The 22,936-nt window shown below is 40.0% G+C and overlaps 1 protein-coding gene across 2 annotated transcripts; it reads right to left on the bottom strand.

Annotated features, from left to right (window-relative positions):
* Positions 1-3,416: 3,416 nt before the first annotated feature.
* elf3 (E74-like factor 3 (ets domain transcription factor, epithelial-specific)) lies at positions 3,417-9,899 on the bottom strand. 2 transcript variants are annotated; one of them, XM_030421388.1, is made up of 9 exons: positions 9,674-9,899; positions 8,368-8,528; positions 7,412-7,645; positions 6,987-7,094; positions 6,760-6,903; positions 6,596-6,682; positions 6,372-6,491; positions 5,980-6,175; positions 3,417-5,252 (listed from the first exon to the last, which is right to left on the bottom strand). In XM_030421388.1, exons 1-9 carry the CDS (start codon positions 9,712-9,714, stop codon positions 5,141-5,143), a joined length of 1,203 nt encoding a protein of 400 aa, XP_030277248.1. In that variant the 5' UTR covers positions 9,715-9,899; the 3' UTR covers positions 3,417-5,140. The 2 variants fall into 2 exon arrangements, with proteins under 2 accessions (XP_030277248.1, XP_030277249.1); XM_030421389.1 differs by lacking the exon at positions 9,674-9,899 and adding an exon at positions 8,713-9,034.
* Between the last annotated feature and the right edge of the window lie 13,037 nt (positions 9,900-22,936).

Below are 22,936 nucleotides of genomic sequence, written 5' to 3'. Positions count from 1 at the left end.
TCACTGTACATGGTTGAATCTGGACCAAACATTAATATGCAAGTTAAACTCATAGTACCCGTTTGTGGCAGCAGGAAATTACATGTATCAAGCAGTGATGTAATTTCCCAGCCAGATGATTCAATTCTTACTTTAACCTGGTCATCTTCAAATTTTCACAGAACAATCTTAACACCTTTGTGATGATACTTTATTAAAAGCTCAAGTTGTTGTTCAACGACTTGGCCATGGCAAATATCAATAAAACAGCCATAAACAGGAAGTTGTTGTAACTCAACTTATTGTGTTTTAGGTTGAGTAGCTGCTGTAGTTTTTTTGTTTTTTTTTCTGACATGTTAACATTTTCTGAAGATGAAGAAAGGTCAGTATTATGTTTTTGTTCTTTAAAGAGAAAGTGTCATAAAGTGTCAAAAATAGACTAGTAGGCTAGTTGGATAAAAACTATTCCAAATGGAGGGTGGGACTTTGGCTCATTACTTGTCCTAGATTTGTTATGACATGACCTATATAAAGTGCCAGTAATATTTGATTGCTATCTTTATGGCTTGCACTTTGTGTTTGTTTTCATGCTTTACCACTGTAATGGGACTGTGACCCATCTGCTGAAAGCAGATTCTTATGAATGTCTACATTTAAGCCATTGTCCATTCCTCAGATTGAATACTAAACATTTAATGATTGTGGAATCCATAAGCAGCCCTCAAATATAACTCACTTGTAGGTAATACAGACCATTAGAAGATTTTAGAATAATTTTAGGGCACGGTATGCATTTATTATCATTTGACAAGCTAGTATGGCACGCAGCAGAGTGCATATCTTTGCCAATGCCCAACAGCGCCTTTTAATTCAATCAAACAATCAATATCAAATAAAACATGTTTAATTTTGTTAGGTCTGTTTTTTTAACTCATAAATAACAGCCACCTAATTACCCCTGAATCTTTCATTAAGATCTATTCATTTTTGCCTAAGAAATTCATTTAATTAATCAATTTGAGGTTGAAATATAATTCTTTAGCTTTCTGGTAGTGTTCCCTATGTATTCAAATAAAAAAAATATCCAATTCTGATCAACATATGTTTTAGAGTCAAAATGTTTTTCCCAAGCGCTTCTGAAATATTTTTCTATGTGCCATTTTGTAAGTTTTTGTATGATGACGTTGCTAAAAATTAACCTGCAGCCTACATACTGTGCCTCTCCTCCGGGACTGAGACACAGGGTTGGTTAGTGGCTACACACAGTGAACAGGATATACTGTGACATATGTTTCGGCTGAATTCACGCAAACTATGGCAATTTTCAGGGACAGGGACAGTCCTTTTTCTCGCAAATGTCTGCAAGTGGTTGCTTAAGGGCGGAAATGTTGTGTCTCCATAAATAAATTAATCAAGGAGTATGGTTTTGATCTGCTCAATTTGAAGTTTGGAGTTGGCGCTGTACAAATAAAGAAAAATAAAGTTGAGTCATTTTTAGATATGGAGCCATCACAAAAATGCCACGCAAGTGAATAAAGTAAAGAAAAGTTTATTACAGCAGATGATAATGTGATAAATTACAACAGATGATAAGTGATAATGAGTCTTGTCAGAAGGTCTTTGGTGCTCAGACTCTACACAGAGATTTCCTGATTGACACGTGTGACAGGTAGTACTTATTACACTACTTTTTAGCTACTTTCAACAAAATAAAATATGTAGAACAATGAAACAGCCTGGATCTTTTTAAATAAGTGAATGTCCGTGGACACAGTGATGAGCAGGCAGCCAAGGATCACAGTCTGATATATTATGAGACACGATTACATATTGTTAAAGTAGGTTGAGCCAGATGAAACATAATTGACCCATACCTTCTACCATGACATCACAAGGCACACATCTCTTTCTATGCCTTTTTGTTTTAGTCCACAAAACAAGGAATGCATGGACATATGTGATTCAAGAATGTAAATTAAAGTGTGCTGGGAGGATCAGGCTCCATCATTAAGCCACAAAATAGGTCTCATTTCAGTCACACAGAGACAGAACACAGAACTTCGGTTTGGCTATACTAAACACACACAGCCTATATTAAAATGGTTGTGTTGGTGTGGATGGGCTCTGTAATAAATAAACACTTCATGTACATCAGTAAGGAGGATTGTACCGCATATGTGACATAACTGTAGTAATATATTACTGAAATATTATTAGTAACCCGTTACATTACTGTTGTTACCGCTAAAAGAAATATACAGAGAACTAGTCTCACTACACTGTACAGTGTGTGACTGTATGTGGTAATACAGATTCTTCTTCTAATATTTGTGAATATTATGATTAAAATATAATTTGATTTTATTATTTGAAGAGCACATTTTTGTTTGAATTCTCAGGAAGAACTCATTACTTTACAAGATTACTGCCATTAAAAAGTTACTTGTTACGTAACTGTGTTATAAACTGCGAAAAGTCATGTGTTAGAGTACTTTAATTTTAGTTTTATTTTTTAGTTTATTAGTTTATTATATCGAAGACAATCCCAATTAATCAACTGCATCAACAACAGTAAAAAAGGGCAGCTTTAGCCAACATGGCTAATATCCTGCTGTAGTCCCTGGCCAGATGACAATAGGCACCCTAAAAAACAAAACAAAAAAACCCCAAAACAATATATTACAGCACACTAATTAAAAAGAGAGCATTAGGAAAGCTAGGAGACAAAATAAATCAATGAAGATAAGATAAAGTAAGATAAAACAGTGAAACATCAGTACAATCATGCCGAGACAACACATAATCAAAGCATACAAAAACAGCACAAAATATAATCACACATCAGCACATATAATCACATTCAGGAGTGCAGACAGACATCACACACTGTAGACAGGCAGCATCCATGACGCAGATAACACACAGCCATATGTTAGTGTGTGCAGGTGTAATTGTTGACAAGCCATGTTTTTAACTTGGCTGTAAAAGTGGGGTATGTATGTGTATCTTTGATATGGGTGGGAAGTGAGTTCCAATTATGTATTGCTTTAACAGAGAATGATAACGAGTTACTGAAGAGTTACTGAAATTTACGGTAAAACCCCTTTTGGCTCATGGTGCATATTGGTTATATTGTTCAGGCGGCCTGAAGCCAATTGAACATGTTCCTTTGAATGTATTGACTCTACCCTAATTTTTTAGCCTTCGTTACGGCCCACAGTCACTAACTCTGCAGCCTAAGGATAGGAATGAAACAGCTAATGTAACATTTACAGCTCTTTATTAAGCTAACAATCTGACCGTGAACTGGGCGAGGCAGACAGTATTAGGCACAGCTGTTTCAATGACAACAATACAACACAGTATATGATGCTTAAACATGCAACTAATAAACCTGTAAGCTATGACTGCTTACACAGAAACCATAAAAGCACAAATACGATGAAAGTGAAGTGCTTTATTTTTTCAAAACACACTCCTACATACAAACCCAGCCAATGTTCTGATCTCTCTAGTTTGCATTATTTCAAAGTTGTGATTATAACAAGAGAAGAAGTTTTTCAAAGTGTGTGACTGACAGTTGGTTCCTTTCGGGGGTAAGGACGAGACTTCTAAGACTAAAAAGCCTCTCCACGGGCTTTAAAAAATAAACTAACTGAATAATGGATTACTTAGATTGCAGATCAAGTTACCCCCAACACTGGTAATGAGGGTGTACTTAGTAACAGGATTATGTATCAAGTTACCTTGTGGAGGCACAATAAGGAAACAAATGATTAAGTCATTTGTAAAAAATGAGTTGTCACCAGTCTGTACCACTCAGTGTCTAGTGCAAGGGAAATTAGGAACAGCTCTTGAAGAAAGCATTCAGTTTGTTTATTCACAGATATCTTACCTAATTATTCACTATTATAGTACATTCAGGAATTACCCATTAACAATTTATCATTTGTCAAATCATTCTTGATTAATTCCTCACTCGTTTTTTCTTATATTTTTTATGTTTCTCATTATTCGACCGAGGAAAGATTGTGGACTACTAAAACAAGTTGCTACTAAGGCGTTAACACAGACACCTTTTTCATTCTAATTTAAGTCTTGAACCTACCGTCCTAATAAATACAGTCCCAACTACATACGTTGTAGTCATTTAATAACTTCAGCTTGATGGCTAATGACCATAAATGTTGCATGTATCCTTTTCATGTACAAATCACCTGCTGTAATATGACAGCAGCTAAATGCTCACCAGAATGAAGAGTTGAGTTTAAGAAGAGCACTGTAGATATGAAGTGGGGGATAATGACACCATGTGGGTTTAACACTCACATATTCATAACTTACATCTTTCGCAATGGTACCTGCCATTCTCTTTCTATATAAACAGTATGCCATCACTTAACAGATGACATGAATTATATGAGATGTATTTTACAGACATATACATTTAATCCAGAGTGGATGAGAACAAAGTGGATAAATGACATTAACACAATGACTTAAACAACGTGCAACTGTATGACGGATACATTTCATTTCATCAGATCATATAGAAGATATGATACAGTTACTCTTAAACACACTTTATAATAAGTGATACCAATAGACATGTAGTGCACATAGTTACTGTAGTAAGTCGCAACACCTACATTTAATTTTACAAGTAGACCTTCACATGGTCCTACACTGATTTAACATTGGAACACATGTGGAAAAATAACAAGACAGTGAAATGAAAGTATGAAAAAATATATATTTCCAGTGCCACAATAGTAATTAATGCCCATATACCAAAACAAAATCCATAGTGATAGATATCTATGATTAGTCCAGATCCATGACGGGGACTCAAACAAAAACGGCAGAATAACTGTAAAAAGTTTTTCTCTTGGTACTCACAGACCTCACTGACAATTAATGTCCATTTTAGTTGCTATGAACATTGTACAGTTTCTGAAGTAATGACAATCAAAAACACAGAGACAATATTAATATTGGTTCATAAAACCTACTCGAGCCAAAAACAATGGCTTACATTTTCTGCAACACCTTCCAAGAGGAAGTTTGTGTCTTAAACATTGGGGAGGCAAGGTTTTGTTGGTATTTCTAGTTCTTAAAAACTGCTTTTTTGCTTTCTACCCACTTCAAGGTAACTGATGCCTCACATGTTCATACCAATCTCCTCAATCTTCCAGCCGCTGGAGTTCTTTCCAAATTTATAAACGAGCCTCCGGCCATCCACTCGCTCCAGGATCTCCCTCTTATAGTAATACCTGGGGGAGGAGGGTCAGTTAGTTCAACTTTAAGATACAGAGTATGACAAATCATCTGCTGTACTTTACTAAGTTAGTTTACAGTTAGTAAATGAAAATGTCAACAGCAGTTTCCAGTCACTTTTATGATAGTCTTCCTCTGTGAGCAGACCAGGATTAAGGGAATATTTCAACCATTTCCACACTTTAATATACACCTTGTAGTCATTGGGAATATTACTAAGGCCTGTCAAAACAATTCTATAATATCTTGTGTGGCTTTGACAATGAGAATCTTATTCCTACAAATTTAGATAAAAACCCTGGGTACATACTGGAAATCTGGTATTTGAAAATTAAAGGTGCTCACAAGACAGTAGGTCACTGAGGTCAATGAAAGTCAGCTGTGAGGTTGCACTATGGAAATTGTCTGAACCAATGTTTTTGGAGCATGACACATTCTAGGAAAAACAAGTCAGGATATCTGGAAGAGTAAAGTGTAAAGTACTTCACTATCACTAGAGAAGCCATAGAGAATATGTTCAACACGGATGCTCCAACATTAATTGTCTTTATACAGAAAAAGAGCACATCAGACTGCTTTGTGTTTTAGGCCTAAGCTAGTGTGTCAGTCAGTGAGTTCTGAACTTCTGAACAACATGTCTGTATGCCAAATGATTTAAGATTCAAACAGATACGAGTGAAGTTTTTCACAAACTCTTCCTTAATGCTTGCTTTATGAACTCACCTCATGGCACGACTGAGTTTCTCATATGTCATGCTGCTGTTCTTCTTCTTCTGACCCCACATCTGAGCCACAGCCTCAGACTTGAGGAACTTAAAGACACCCTCGCGACGGTCTTCCCACTTCATCAGGCCCTGGTTTTTTTCTGGGTGGATGAGAATGTCCCTGATGAACTCCCATAGGTGAGTGCCACGAGGCGCTGCAAACAGGAAGAGAAATGTATGTGCATGGATGTAGACGCAGAAGGTGCAGCTCAAACAGATAAGTATCTGCAATCTGATGGAAATGCTAAATCGAATGTGTGAAACAGCTATGTAGTGTCCATGTACAGATGCTTTTTAAACAGTGTTTACATGGTGAATGATACAGTATGCTGTTTGTCCTGTTTGTCTCACCATGTTTGTTTTTCTTTGAATTGGCATAAAAGCTGCTGCTGTGCTCTCTGCTGAGCTTAGGAGGTCGCCCCCGTGGTCGCTTCAGTCGAGACTCTCCTTTCTCTGTTTTGATGTGCTCCTCTGTCAACAGTTTACAGTCAAAAGTTGATTTAGGTTGGAAGCTCACTGTCACTGCTGAGACTGTGGAATGCATCAACACTTACAAACAATGACTGCTTACTCACTTGAAATCAGAGGGTAGGAGAACTCTGGGTCTGATTCACCACTGCCAGACTCTGGTGAGCCAAGGCTTGAGAAGCCAAATATGCCACCTGAACACATGGGAGATGTGTTTGAAATATCTGTAAATCTGAGCATGATGATAGCAACTAGAGGATGAACGTCTTACTGTTTGAGGAGCTGTACTCGCTGTCGGACTGATTGTCAGACAGGTACTCAGTGTCTCCCAGAGGTGTCATGGGCTCCATGGTCAAACTGGTCAGGTCATAATCATCCCTGTAGTCAAACTCTCTCTTAGTGACAGCTTCTTCAGCTGTTGGTAGTAAGTGGCAACATTAGCCCACATAGTATATATCCATGTAGTGCTAGGATGTAAAATAGTCATATAATATGTACCTTGGCCAATAACAATGGTGCTGAGCAAAGGGAAGTTTAGGTTGTCCAGGAAGTTGTCTAGTAGCAGGCAGGTCTCGTTCAGTTCTTGTCCTGATATGCTCTGAAAGTCTGTGAGGCAAAAAAAATGATGAGATGAGAAATGTGATATTTTAGCTGCAAACTTTATTTATCCAGGATAAGAAAAAGGCAAATGTGTGTGCAACTGCAGTTTATTTCTTGCCTCTGGGAGTAGAGACCAAAACTCAGGGTTTTGGCTAATTTATAAGTTTGTTCATATTTAATTGGCAATTTTAATTTATAGATGAAAATGTATCTTAATTTGATCATAATGTAGGACAACTTTGTCTGTGCTATGTCAATCAATCAGTTATAACCAGCAATCAAATGGTGTAAGGATAAATCCCAACTGACAGATGCAGTTTTACCATATTTGGTTTTGTGTTCCTGCAGATTCTGGTGGAGGTGTGGGCCGAGCTGCAGGCCAAAAACTCCAATCATCTGATCCCGATTCATCTGGCAGAGGGTTGGACCATCCATGGTACAGTAAGCCAGACTTAAGGTGCTTGCATCAAAGTTGGTGCTTTCTACATGGTCACTGATCCAATCCAGAACATTGTCTGCTGTCCAGCACTGAGGGCTAGTCTGACGGTACGTCTGACCTGCAGGGAAATATGCAGGGTATGGATTGTGTGAATGATGCCACTGTGCAATGCACCAATCACCACTGAACACTAAGCAAGCAGATTAAGAAACTGTATATTTCTCTCAAGTAAAATCTTGCTTAAGGAATCTAATTGGTGGGTTTAATGTCAACTCTTTTGAAGCGCACAAACAATTGTTTAACACTTCCCAGTTCTGTCTACCTAGAACTGACCTCTAACCTGTTGGTCTGTTACATATTGTCTTACATTGCCCCTCAGGAATCACTAAACATCTTTAAATTCAATCGATTCTTCAATTTCCTGATACATGTCTGCCTGCTAATCTATCAATAATACAGTCTGCATCATTACCCAGTCCATATCTAGAAGGTAACACAAACAAAGGCAGGTCTGTTTGAACTAAGGTGGCAGCATTCCTGTTTGACGGTTATGACGAGTTACACATTGGCTGCCTGGTAAATGATTGAGCCAACAGAGACTAAATGAGGTCAAAGCAAAGTTCAGAGAGCTAATGGTCCTATTGGCAGAAGTTTGAAAATGACGGATCATGTTTACACTGAGATTAGTCTTCAGCCGAAACTGTCCAGACTGGACTATAATGGTTAACAGCCCTTGGACTAACGCATTTCTTTGTTTTGGCACGGATCATGTATATAGTTGAATCTTTCAGCAAACATGAAACAGAAATGAGCATCACAATAGCATTTGGTGTCTCTTACCACTTATGTTGGAGCTGAACTCTGGGTTGGTGATCTGTAGGGTGTTGATGCTTGGCAGTACACTGGGCTGCTGTGGCAGGACATCAGGGATTCCAGTCTGATACATGGTGAGGTTGGCACGAGTGAGAACACTGCTGAGGCACAGTGATGACATGGAGGAACTGGGAAAGACAGAAGATGTAATTAACACACTAGTTAAAAAAAACAACCAAAAAAAAACTGAAGAGCTGCTAAAGAATGTCTGACATTTTTGTTCTTATGGAGCTTTGTAACATAATCAAATCTGTATCACTTTTAAAACATGACATCTAACATTTAATTAAAAAATCACCAATTTTCTTTTACCTGATTAATGAACAAGCCACAATATGATGCAAAAGATTTATGCTCCGAGACAATCCACAGTGTAAGCGTGTGTTGTCACTGCGCTCCTCTGCCTGTTCTCTGTGTAACCACTGTCACTAAGGATAACATGCACCTGCCGCTGCGTTTAACCTGTGGAGATTTATAGTCTGCAAGCAGTGGGGGAAGGACTCAGGTGAGTTCAGGGGAATTCCACTTGAAGCTGGCCACACCCCCTCCTCCTCCTCCACTTTCCTGAGAACTTGATCAACAAAACCAACCTGCCCTGCTATTCCCTCTAATCTCTTTCACCCCAGCAGTATGAGTTTCATTAGCATTTAAGGGTTTGCTTTGTCTCATCATGTTTTTAATGTTCTTTAACAGAAATTTAGATGACAGTGCTGTAATGTGAATTTATTATCATCTTTTTCTGGACAGGAATCCACAAACCGATATTTGCACCTCGCTCCCCAAAATTGCACATGTAATGTAAATTTACAAATTTTTGGAAATGTCTTCTTTCTTTTTTTATTACCTTGAAAAGTATTGATTTTCTACCAGCAATCAAAGCTGACTAATTACACTGTATAATGCAAGGGTTTTTTAACTGACTTGACTTTGTTGTATTTCCATGATACAGCCACCTTTCAGTCCATCAAGGATTGAGGAGGGGTGAGGAGATAACAGAAGTTTGCAGATGGACACAATGTCTAAAAATAGCTGCACATAGCGTGTGTGAGGACAGCAAACTGTGGGGACAGACAGTTTAATCAGTGTAGAGCCCACCCCTGGCCATGACTGATAAAACTTTATCAAGCTGCACTTTATTTCACTTGGTGACTTCCTGATACATAACCAGCCTGCTCTTTGTCTGTGTCTCCCCCCCCCCCGGGCCGCCCGCAGAGCAGGTTTCTATGTTGTAGAGCACCATTGAGGCTTGATTCAGGTCGCTGGTGGTACTTACGTGAACAAAGGTATGTGGACACTCACTGCACTCCGCCTCATCCCAAAGGTGTTGGGTGGAGTATAGATCAGGGTTCTGTGCAGGCCAGTCAAATACTCGTTTGCACTCTTTGCGGCATCATGTTGAGACAGAAGAGAGATGAACAAACTTTTGCCACAAATGCTACTCTTCGCTGGTCGTTCTATGACCACTGGGTAAACGCCATCTGCTGATGATGAACAAAAGCTCCTGACATAGGTTAAAAATGCACAGGAAATCATTGTCACCATACTTGAGGATTAAGTCAAAAAGCACCATCAACAGTGGTTTCTTTTCCAACATTGTTAAGCCCAGTGAGTACATGATTGTTACGCCAACTGGACACACTTTACTAATAAAACTCACTGCACCATTTTAGGTTCTTTTTCCATTTATGATTTTGACATCTTTAGGTTTCCACTGATTATTCTGTGTGCAGAATATAAAAAAAATAAACAATCCACTACAGTTTCTGTTAGTCTGTTTTACTTTAGTTTTAAAATCATTATAGTATGAATTAACCAATTTGATTATCCATTTGCTTATTCCTTTATTGATGCATTCATGGGAAACTCATACATCTGTGACTTGATTGTCAGCTTAGGGGCCTCATTAATGAAACAGATTTACAATCTCTTTTTATCTGGTATTTTCTCACATACAAATTCCACCTTAAGTATTTATTTATAAAACTTTACTTTGACATGGAAATCCTGTTTTGTCTATGCAAAAAACAGACATGACTTAAGTGAACCTCCAGCTGGATATGACGGGGTATCTCAATGCAAAAAAAAAAATCTGAATGTGTTCAGATGTGACAGAGGAAAAGGCATTGAGGTACAGTTACTGTAACTGTTAAGATCTCCAGTAAGACACCTAACAGTGTTTTGGCCAAATTAAATGTATTATTGCAACTCAATACATATAATAATGTCTTCATAATTCTAAAAATGTCATTTTTTTAAATGGGTTTCAAATTTCTATAATTTTCAGAAGCAGAGTATGGAAAGCATTTTTAATTATAATTAGTTGTGTTTGTATCTTATGGTAATCCACAGATGATATAGCGATGACATATTTATCACAAAACAGCAGCTAATGCAGTAGTGTTACCCTAACCTGAGTTAAGGTTGATTGCTCTTTCACTGCTGTCATCAAGAGCAGGGTGAATGGGCATACGCTGAAGGTGACATCGATGAACATTTTTCCCATAATACATCTCACAGTTCAGGCTTCTGATTGTGTTTCAGCTAATAATGAGTGGTGAACCTGCCCATGTTATTCCCCCATTTTCACAACATAGCTCACACCCTGTTTCCACAGCTTGCTGGAGGAAAGCTTAGCATGGAATGCAGCCCTGCAGGTTTCTGCTCTCTGAAAAGGCACCAACTTTCCTGGCTTGGGGACTAACAGACTAATCATTTCATCATTTCTCAGTCATGCTGTCTTTTTCTCCACCCTTCATCACTTCCTTAACCCTGGGCTGTTGCTACATGTGGGGAATTCCACACACTGTGTGCATTCCAGAAAAGAGATGAAGCTAGTGCAGTGTCATCACAGAAGAAGTGTGTAAACATTATGTGTTTCTTTGCTGAGAGTAACAGACATTCAATTCAAATGTCAATTACAAACCACATCTGTGGTTATTAAATTCATTGTGAAGCATTATGCAGCAAACAGAAAACAGGGGAAACAACTTAAAACCCTGATAGCAACAAATGGCAACAGAAATAGAAAGCAGAGAATAAGTATTGTAAAAAGAAACATTATATATGTTATCATCTTAACGACTAATTGTTTATACATACAACACAATTTTTTGTGCAATATATACCCTTCACATATATTGGATCTTTATGTGCTTCCTAGTAGAATGACTATTCATTTTTAATATAAACCAGTTTTGAAATTGAATAATGTTTGAAACTCTATGTATGTATATTGACGCTTTCCATAGGAATGGTGCTTGCAACATGGGTAGTGTTTTTATGCACTCTACTGGCTCAACACTGTAACTGCTAGACTAGCCTTCAGGTTTGTTTATGAGTCAGAACTTCTCCAGTGCAAAGGTGTGCTGGTTCCCCTTTCTCTGCTGAATCTTAACAGTCAGTATATCAATTTAGGTAGCTTTGAACAAATCATTGAAATACTTTTTGGAGTTAATTTATTATACACATTTTACACAGTAATTGACCACTGGCTGCATTAAAGACTTTTATGGCTGGGGTATTACCACTGATCATGTTTCCTTAATTTCAGGGGGAAAGTTCAGTGAATTGCTTCTATCTGTGGTGTGCTTTAGAAGAACTCATCAAATATGTAAATGTTGATGTAACATCCCAACTGATCAGCCGCTGCAGAGGATCAGACTTATCTGATACATCACAACATTCATGAAATTTCATACTGAAGGGGAGAAAGACAACAGAAACTCACTCTCGAGTTCTGTATTTAGTTTTCTCTTTTTATATTTAAATTGATTTTATTGATTTTTATTGAAACAAAACATAAACAACAAACAAGTGCTCTCTGTATTCACAAAGATAAAAGCAGGAAGGAAAACAAACCACCATCCAAACCAAAATAACTTCAGGTAGCTCATGACTGTTCTTAACCCAAAAAGTAAAAAAAAAAAAAGGCAACAGAAAAAGAAAGGAAAAAAAAGGAAGGAGTCCCACCGCCACCCCTAACTATTGCATCAGTCACCCTATACACATATTGTGCCTTCTCTCATCCATGTATAGTGGAAGTAAAAACAGAAATTACACAAGTACATGAGACAATAACAGGGTGGATGACGTTAATAAAAATAAATAAGTAAATGAAATAAAAACTGATAAACAATAAAATTTTATTTAAAATACCCAAATAAATTAAATAAAACCATCAGTACAACAAAATATGTAGCAGATAGTCAAATAAGATCAAGGTAAAACCACTAGCTAACATGGTGATAGGCCCCGGTGCAAATATTTTTTTTGTGCCCCCCACCCCCGGCCTAAACACAAGCGCACGCCCACGCTCACTGCACGCTAGGACACACACGCACAGCCACTCCAGAGAACTGCTATTGCAGGGGCGGACTGGCCATCTGAGTACCGGGATTTTTCAATAATGGGCCGATGGACGGCCGTTTTTTATTTTATTCTTATTTTATTTATTTATTTATTTTTCTGCTGCGCCTTGCCTTGGTAACTACCGTAAATTACCAAATAATAGCCGGGTTTCAATTGAAAGCAAATCCCCTTTTAGTCCAGTTGGGTAGCGCACAAATTACACATTACCGTTACCGAGGTGATAAAAGCACCAAATTTTACATGAAGCTTCTTTAGGACCTCCTGAATGATTTCAGCCTAGGAGCCCAGCTGAAATATTGAAATTTGATGTCAAATGACTTATAAAACAATATACAAGAAAAACGTTTTTTGTTTTTGCCTCTTGAGTAAAACTTTCATGGTAATGGCCTTTTAAGACCAATGAATAAGCTTAATTTTGTTAATCTGTGCTCAGGCCAGTAGATCTTCCAAATAATAAGTGTAAAATAGAGTACCAAGACACCTTAGACCCCAAAAAAACTCAAAAAGCCCTGTATAATACAGGCGGAATTATTAAAAAAGGAAATAAAAATTGCTTAAATGTTTAGAGATCTTTTATTTTATTTATTTAGTGTTCTCTTTTATTTTTCAATTCAACTTTAGGTCATTCATATAGCTATTTACTGAGTTTGGTCATTAGTTTTATGTTAGGCTGCATCACATCACATTAAATCCTATTGTGGCAAGGAAGATGTAAAAGAAAGGAAAAGGAGGATACAACTAATATTACTAAAGAGCTCAACAACGCCACCCTGGGAATTTCTCTCAGACACAAGACACACAGGTTTGTGGTTACTCAGAAGGCATGAGACATGTTTAAAGGTTAAAATACACTTTATTCAAATATTCAAAAAAGTCACTAATAAAACTCATTTACACAAAGAAATGGGCAAACCTAATTAGGGCTGAGGCCGAAGTGGATGGACGAAGGCTAGTGCAGGTGAGGGATCCACCAAAATAAAGAAACAAACTTAAATCAATGGGCATATGTGGCAGACACACTCAGTGACAAAAACCCACTCCCAGGGACACAGCAAGACAGGACAGGAGGATGCCACCACCAGATCACCAGCACCCCACCACCGGCCTACAGCAACTGAAAAGGGAGGAGATAAAACAAGTGGGGTTGCACACACACACACACATACACACACACACAAATAAATAAATAAACCTACCAAGTCCATAAGCAATGGACAGATCAGACTTAAACAATGCATCAAATAATAACTGCCCAATATCACCAAGGAAAAGAAAAGTAAAATAAAACAAAACTCAATTACCTAATAAGTCAATTAACGGGTTTAACATAATAGAATTACATAAACCAAATAAAATGTGACCCACACGTTCATACACTCATTCACTCGTCATAAGTGGGACAGTCCACGGTAAAAAGTAGTCGTGCCCGGCCCGCAACCGAACAATTGTCCTGTGCAAAACGACGTAGCGGCGAAACCTCAGACCGCAGGACAACGCTGTACTGGCACGCAGCAGCAGATACCAATGGTAAACGCAGTAAACAAAGCAGCAGCGGCCCAGTGAGGTGGTTACAGGCACACCTAATTGAGGAAAACACCATTAGCATTGGCCACGTATGTTAAAAATGATGAGGTTGAATGTTACACTACACATACCTTTTTAGTAGCAACAGACACTCACGAGAGGAGGAAGGAGTCCAGGCAGCCACCAGCATTTACCTGTGACCACACTAGCATTAGCCACCTGTAGGATCAACCACAACGAAGGGAGAGAGATGACACTTGCCCCCGCCAAACAATCACAGCAGCGCAAATAGCGGGCACGGAACACAATCGCCCCACAACACAACATAAATGCCCTCAGCATACTAATCAAATAAAGCGGCCAGCGAGGTGAAGCAGCGGCCATACCTGTCTGATACACAACATCTAACCCGGAAGTGACGCAGGCGACGATGGTAGCGCAGAGGAAGAACTGGTGGGCGGAGTAACAGTTTTGTACCAGCCCCCCTCAATGTATAGCGGAAATGAGGAACGGAAACCATAGTAACCAAATGTAAACAAACAAACAAAAAAAAGCCAGGGAGGAAACAAGACAAAATGCGCATCCTGCTACACTATTTGTGTGTGACAGCTATACATACTTTCCTATTGTAGATGTGTTGCAGGTCAGAATGTCTTGATTTATTCGTTTGTTATGCTTGCATAACATTAGTCTCTGGGACTTCAACATGCAGCTGAACTGGGCTCTATGCATTATTTGCCAGAAAGACACCTCTGAACCCCTGAGATGTCCCTTGCAGACACCTGGGACAAGTGGTGATAAATCTGATGCCTATGGATCATTTCTTGCTAATGTCGAGCAATTCAGGGCGGTTGACAATCTTCCAACTAAACTCTATTTTGGGAGTGATGAAACTGCTAGCAATTTTGCTTCACATTCTGCTTCCTGGCACAAATCTTGCCACCTTAAGTTTAATAATTCAAAGCTTATGAAAGCGACAAAGAAGAACGTGCAGAATGCTGTTGAATCTGGAGGGGGAAAGCCAATGAAACGCCAGCGACTGGATGTTCAAAAGTGCTTCTTCTGTGAGGGTGGCACAGATCAAGGTGCTCTCCATTAAGTGTCAACATTTGATGCTGACAGGAATATCCGAACCATGATCACTGAACTTAAAGACACAAGGCTCATGACAAGGATAACTGGAGGAGATTTAATTGCAGTCGAGGCAAAATACCATCTATCATGCCTTGTAAAGCTGAGAAATCGCTACCGTGGACTTGTTAGTAAGAGAGACCAATGTCCAGAAAACGTAGATGAAAAAATGAATGAGTCTCGAGCATTCATTGAACTTCAGGACTACATTGAAAAATGTGTTGATTCTGGAGTCCTTCTCTTTAAGCTATCTGAGCTCCACTCTTTGTATGTAAATCGACTTCAGGAACTAGGTGTCAGGAAGCAAGTCAACAAAACCAGATTGAAAAATCATTTACTTCAGCGCTTGCCAGATGCACAAGAACAATTTGATGGGAGGAATACAGTTCTTGTTTTCGAGGAGGGCATGAGAAATATGCTATGGGAAGCTCTGAGCAAGAGAGATTTTGAGGAAGACGCTCTCATCCTGGCAAAAGCAGCGAAGATTATTAGAAAGGACATATTAAACCATACAGGCTTCAAATTCACTGGCTCCTTCTCAGAAAGATGTCAAGAAACCTCTCTTCCTTCAAGCCTAAAGTCTCTTATCTCGATGATAATGAATGGCTCCAACTTGAAAGGTCAAGAGAAATGTGAGTCTCAGGCTTGCCTCACAATGGGACAAGGCATTCTTTATAACACAAAGAAAAAGGCAACACCCACTGCTAGGATGACCAGACACAGCCCTGAACGTGAACCACCGCTCCCTATTTACATAGGTCTTAATGTACATGTACAAACCAGAAGCAAGCAACTGGTCCAGCAATTAAACCACATGGGTATTAGCATTTCATATGACCAAGTTATTCAAATTGAAGACTGGCTTGCTAAAGCCACATGTGAGCGCTTTGAAGTTGATGGTGTTGTGGTTCCAGCTTGTCTCCGGATAACCTTGACTATGACCCAAGTTCAACCACTTCTGTAGGCTCCTTTCATGGTACTGGAATCAGCATGTTTCAGTTGCCAACTAAGGATGACTGTGGTGTACAGAGACCACCCATTGTGATACCACCTTTTGAAAATGAAAATAAAGCTCTTCCTGACACTTTTGCCACTGTCCCTGCTGTAGCTCTGAAAAACACTTCTGTTTCAGTGCCAGAGTGTAATGTAGTTACAGCTATGGGCTTATTGGATTATGCAAGAGAAGAGGAAAACAACTGGGTCAATCATGCACTGCCACTTCTGGAGAAGACAGAACTGGCCAGTGATGAAGCAATTGCATGGTCTGCATATCATGCTTCTATGCAACCATCGGTGGAAGACCCCCCAGCAAAATGTGCACTCCTTCCTCTCTTTTATGAGAAATCTGCCACTCCAGCCTTGATTAAACATGGCATGAATGTTCTTAAACAAGCTATTGAATTTCTTAATCCTGGACAAATCCCAGTTACTACATTTGACCAGCCTCTTTTCGCTCTGGCAAAGTTAGTGCAATGGAAATGGCCAGACACACATGGTGAAAGAGTTCATGTGGTTATGCTAGGTGGATTACACACAGAAATGGCCCTCTGGAATACACTTGGCGACCTCTTAGAGTGCTCTGGTTGGACGACAGCACTCACTGAAGCAGAAGTAGCATCTTCTGGAAAGGCTGACTAATTTCTGAAAGCAGCACACCTAACTCGCACCAGGCATGCCCACCAAGTCACTTTACTGTCACTTCACAATCTACAGCAGGAAGCTTTTAGGCTTATAGCTGGCTCCAAAGATGAAGATACCTTTATCGCTTGGAGAAATGACATGCTGAAGAACAGTCCAACGTTCATGTATTGGGATCTGATTCCAAGATATGAAACCCTCATTCTCATTTTTGTCAGAGCTCATAGAGAGAAGAACTTCCTTCTATATGTAGAAGTTTTAGAAGAACTCATCCCTCTATTTTTTGCCTTGGACCATACAAACTATGCAAGATGGGTGTCTGTCCACATTAGGGACATGAAGTCTTTGCCCAGCACAATCAAGGATGAGTTTGAAAAGCATTCTCACTGGGTTCTCTCAAAGACATACAACAAGTTCTCTGCAATACCATTCGACCAAGCTCATGAACAAGAGAATAAGATTGTGAAAGGTTGCGGTGGTGCTGTTGGTCTCACAGAAAACCCAAATGCTTTCAGACGATGGATGATCTCTGGACCAGAGTTGGGAAGATTGCTGAAAGAATTTGAAGAGGGCTTTCGTCCTGAAAATGACATAGAGAATCCTGCAAACCTCCAGCATCACGAACAGTGTCTTTCCACACAGAAGACATTTCAAAGACATGTAGCCAACCTGTCTGAAACTATTAAAAGAATGGGCAACCCTTTCTTGGATGATTTTAAAGATCTAGTCACTCTTGACAGCCGTAACTGTGCAGATGAATTTGTGGCTAAAACGGTGTTCATCCTAGAAGACACAGGCAAGAAACAATACCAACAGTTTGTCACAAAGGTGCTTACTGAGCGCAGCCAATCCATCCATGATCCAATCAAGAGGAATTCGTTGCAACTCTTCAAGCAAACTCGACGCAAGACATTACCTACACACGGGAAGAAGATTAAAATGCTCCAGAACAACGTGGCACTCTTTGGTCAGCTGTATATTGCAATGCAAAGCCGTGAGAGTGATTTGGATGAATTCTTTGCACATGAAGTACAGTCCTTCCCTCCTTCCCTCTCTGACTTTGGAAAGCTTCACCTGCCAGGCACAAAGTCTGACTTACTTCAATGCCTTGTGCACCCTGGGCAATCACAGCCACCCTCATGTTTTGACTGCAAAATCTTGGATGGAGCGGTCGTTGTCCACAGTCTGTCTACTAATACAGTGAACACATTTAATGAATATGCAAGTAATATTTTCATCCCTTACCTGCAGAGGCATCTACAGGATACGCAGAGGTTGGATATTGTATGGGATACATACATCTTTGACAGTTTGAAGGAGTCTACGCGTCAAAAGAGAGGTCAAGGTGTACGCAGGATAGTGTCTGGCCAAACAAAGCTGCCAGGCAACTGGATGGATTTCCTACATGATCCAATGAATATGAAAGAGCTATTTGTCTTTCTGACATCTAAGACTGAAGAGTTCAACTGGCCCCCAGACAAATCCCTGTATATCACATCAGGGCAAGCTGTATCTTCCTTTGGTTCCAGCAGCACCATGAGCAGTAGTAATCATGAAGAGGCAGACACCCGGATTGTGGTTCATATACAGCATGCCCTGGAGCAAGGAGCAAAAACTGTCCATGTGCGTACTGTGGACACTGATGTCATTGTGATTCTTGCAGGTTTATTCCACGATTTACTTGTGATTCAACCTTTGACTGACATCTGGGTGGCTTTTGGCATGGGCAAAAAGTACAGATTTTACCATATAAATAGCATATGTGAAAGTCTGGGTAAGGACAAGTCTCAAGCACTGTTGATGTTCCATGCCTATTCAGGATGTGATACAACATCTGCTTTCAATGGGAAGGGTAAGAAGTCAGTTTGGCGGGCCTGGCAAGCCTATGATGAAGCCACTGAAGTATTTGCTTCCCTTGCCAGAAATCCATTCAAAAAATTAGATGCTGATTCATGGCAGTTCCAAAAGCTTGAGAGACTGACTGTCATCTTGTATGACAAGTCCAGTCCTTCAAGCTCCATTGTCCAGATGAGGAAAGAACTCTTCTGCCATGGGAGTCAGACAATGGAGAAACTGCCACCCACCCAAGATACTCTGCTGCAGCACATCAGACGGGCAGTTTATCAGACTGGAATCTGGGCGTCCAGCACACTCTCACAGAAAGGTATTCCTTCTCCAAGGGACTATGGATGGACCAAGGAATCAGGGTCATGGGAACCAGTTTGGATGACACTTCCAGAAGTCCCCACAGCCTGCAGAGAACTTATCAAATGTTGCTGTAAGGGGGATTGTTCTACCTGCAAATGTGGCAAAGCAAGTCTAGACTGCTCACCTCTTTGCAAATGCAACTGTAACGACTCCTAATTATCAATTACAGGGCCAATAAAGATGATACTTTTTCAATACTTTGGCATTTATTGAAGCTTTAGTTATATAAAAGTTCATCTACATAAATAAACATATAAAATGTTAAATTTGGGATTCATTTAAACACTTTATCTTGCGCAGGAACTTGAAAATTGCTGTGTTTTTAAGCATATTTCATTGATAATGATATACTTCTGATATGAAGTTTTTTTCGGAGGGCTCCTAGGCCAAAATTACATTATAGACCCTAAGGAAACACCATGCAAAATTTGGTGCTTTTATCACCTCCGTAACGGTATTTCCGCTATGCCACCGGACTATTTAAACGCCGGGTGCAGGTGTATATTTGGTAAATAACCGCTGGTTCCAAATAAATACTGGGTATATATATATATATTTTTTAAATCAAGGAAGAAGACGTGACCACTGATACTGCACGTTTTTCTTCTTCGCCTTTTTCACGTATCGTGCTTGCTTTCTGTCAGTCAGTATCACATTGATGATCGCCATGGCTCCGGTGCAGCAAAAAAATAAAAAGTACGACTTGAAATTAAAACTTTCTGTCTTAAAATATGCAGAGGAAAACTCGGGAGAAGCAGCCGCTAGATGTTTCTCTGTCGACCCTAAGAGAGAGAGAGATGGGCGAAAAAATCAAACTGAGCTTCAGCGTCTGTCCGAGGAGGACAGCAACAGGGCCAGGCTGCCTGCTGGAGGTAGGAAGAAGGCCAGCGAGGAGCTTGAGATAAAAATGCAGGGATGAGTTATCAGCAAACGGGCACGCCATAAGAGAGTGTCCCGCAAAATGATCAGGGCGATGGCGAAACAAATGTACGCCACCGTGAGTGACAGCAGAGATGATGAGTTTGCAGCGAGTGCTGGTCGGCTGAATCATTTCCTCCACCGCAACAACTTCACTTGCAGAAGGATGCCAGAGAATTCACCGAGAAGCTGGAGAAGTTTGTGGCATTTTCATTCCGGATTTTTGAGAGGAAGGAAACGCCTGTCCTGAATTGTCGCCTGGTCTGTTCAGTGATTGAAACAAATAAACGCCCCGGCTATTATTTGGTATTTTACGGTATGATAACTCTCCCGCCGGGGAGAGAGACACGCATAGTGCTCAGCTGCAGACACAGCGGAGAGGTGACGAGACGTGACTCATCATGACTGACAGGCATAAAGGCCACTCAGCGTTACCTTACCGACCCGCCCCCAGCTATTTCATTCACAAAAACAGGGCTTGTGGCAATTCTGGACAGCTGTTTTTTTTTTGTTTTTTTTTCTTCCTTCGTGGGCCCCTGACGGCGTCTGGGCCCCAGGTGCAGCTGCACCGCTTGCACCGCCGATAGTTAGGCCACTGGGTAAAACTATAAATTTCTCGGTACCACTGTGTGACAGTTGGAGGTTTGTAACTTATCCACTGCTTTAAAATACATCTCCTAGCCAGAAACAGAAGTTTGTCACAAAGTTTAAAATCTGTTCTACTCAGAGATAATGTTTTTGAAGACACGCTTAAAAGGATAGTTCGTGTTTTTTTTTAAGTGGGGTCATATAAGCTACATACCTATAGTCGGTTTGTTGCCGATCAGCGCTGCCTCAGTTTGGAGAAGTACAGAGCCACTCCAGCCCAGACGCTCAGATTTGTAGTGCAGTGAACGGAGTCCATTTTAACCACCTAAAACAAGGCTCACTTCAAAAAAAATATATAAGTTCAAGTGTATGTTGTATAGAGAAAATTCACCGCGCTTTACATCGCTGTCAGACTGCTCTTTCTTTTGGCACTAAATTTTCTCAACCATAAAACTCCAGTATCCCTACGTATTAGCGCAACAGGTGATCTACGAGTGGCGAAATACAGTGCGAGGCCCAGTTGCTGGACGAGAGGTTTATGCACGCAACTCTGTTTACTTTCGATCAAAACAAAACTTAACAATTTCAGACACAGACCGTAGAACCTCCGTATCCCTATGCATTAGTGCAACTGCGTAGGGATACGGAGGCTCTACAGTTGAGAAAATGTAGTGCCAAAGAAAGGGCGGTCTGACTGTGATGTAAAGTGGTGTGAATTTTCTCTATACAACGTAGACTTGAACTGATGTAGATTATTTTAGGTGAGCCTTGTTTTAGGTGGTTAAAATTTGCTTTGCATCTGGGCACCGTTCACTGCAGTACAAAGCTGAGCGTCTGGGCTGGAATGTCTCTCTGCTTCCTCAAACTGAGGCTGTGCTGATCAGTGATTATGGTAGATAGTAGATATGTACTTTATATCACCCCACTTCAAAAAACACAAACTATCACTTTAATATGAAGAGGCCACAATCCTTTGTAACTTTAAGTGAGAACATTTTACTCAATTTGTGGGCTACATTGCTCCAAAACCTTGCAATCAAACAACACTCCCAGAAGTAGAGAACTGGTACACATCCCGAATAAGCCTGATGCCTTTCTTACATCAACTATCACACTATTATTAATTCCTGGCGAACTCATCATTCCTAGTGTGGATTTTTTATTATATATTCGCTATGCTTTATGATATTCAGATGACAGACAGTTTACGGTACAGACAGAAGGCTCAAACCCTGTCACCCGAGAGTGATCCCTGTCACCAGAGAATGAACCCTGTCTAGTAGAAAGTGGAGAGATATAAAAGCAGAAGTGAAACAGAGGAGTAGACACAAATAGGTGTCCTTGAGCACAAGGGATGTTACGACAGTGGGGAGGAAAACACCCCCAACCAAGTAACAAGATGTGAAGCAAAGTGTAATTATATCCATTTATGGCTATGCTTTATGAAATGTAAACGCCCCTATGATTTCAATAAAATGAGCCTGCAAAAAGCGGAGAATTGAGAACTCTCGGGGAACAGCTGCAGGAGCAGGTCACGTGATCTGTATTGAGCTGTGGAGTTCTCCCTTTTTGCAAAAAGGTGGAAATTAATTCTGACTTTGTGTGATCATTCAGTCTTCTCTCCCTCCAGTATTCACAGGGTCGAGGTCCTGAGGATTCGGGGTGACACTTCTGGTCACAACACTAGTCACAGGCGTTAATGCAAAGGATGTCTTAAGTATTTTCCCCAAAATTCTTTTTAATGTCTCGGCAGACTCTGATAGTGTTGTAAATAATAAAGTTACACTTAATGTTTGGCGACCTCTTTTTTCCATAATTAGTGTGTTCACTCAGCAGGGAGTAGGGAGAGGAGAACCATTCATCAATACCTGCTTCAGATTTTAAATGAGACTGGAGCCAGTCCCAGTCAGGTGTGGCAGGCCCAGTTATAATATCTCAGATTGGGTAGGGCTTGTTCCACTGGCAGTTGTAAAGTCTTAATTCTGATTTGTGGGTCTTTTAATGTGCCAAATAAATCGTGAACAGGCCCTTTTTAGATCTAAGATGACTGTCTTTGGTAACCATAAGGGTAACATCTGCAAAGGGTAAAGCAACCTGGGGAGTGTGTTCATCTTTATGAGACTGATTCTGCCCATCCAGGGGAGGGGAAGGTCATGCCATC

This window comes from Sparus aurata, chromosome 6 (genome assembly GCF_900880675.1).
Source record: "Sparus aurata chromosome 6, fSpaAur1.1, whole genome shotgun sequence".
Lineage (NCBI taxonomy): Eukaryota > Metazoa > Chordata > Actinopteri > Spariformes > Sparidae > Sparus > Sparus aurata.
The sequence above is the reverse complement of the archived record's forward strand: the minus strand, read 5'-3'. Positions and strand labels throughout refer to the sequence as shown.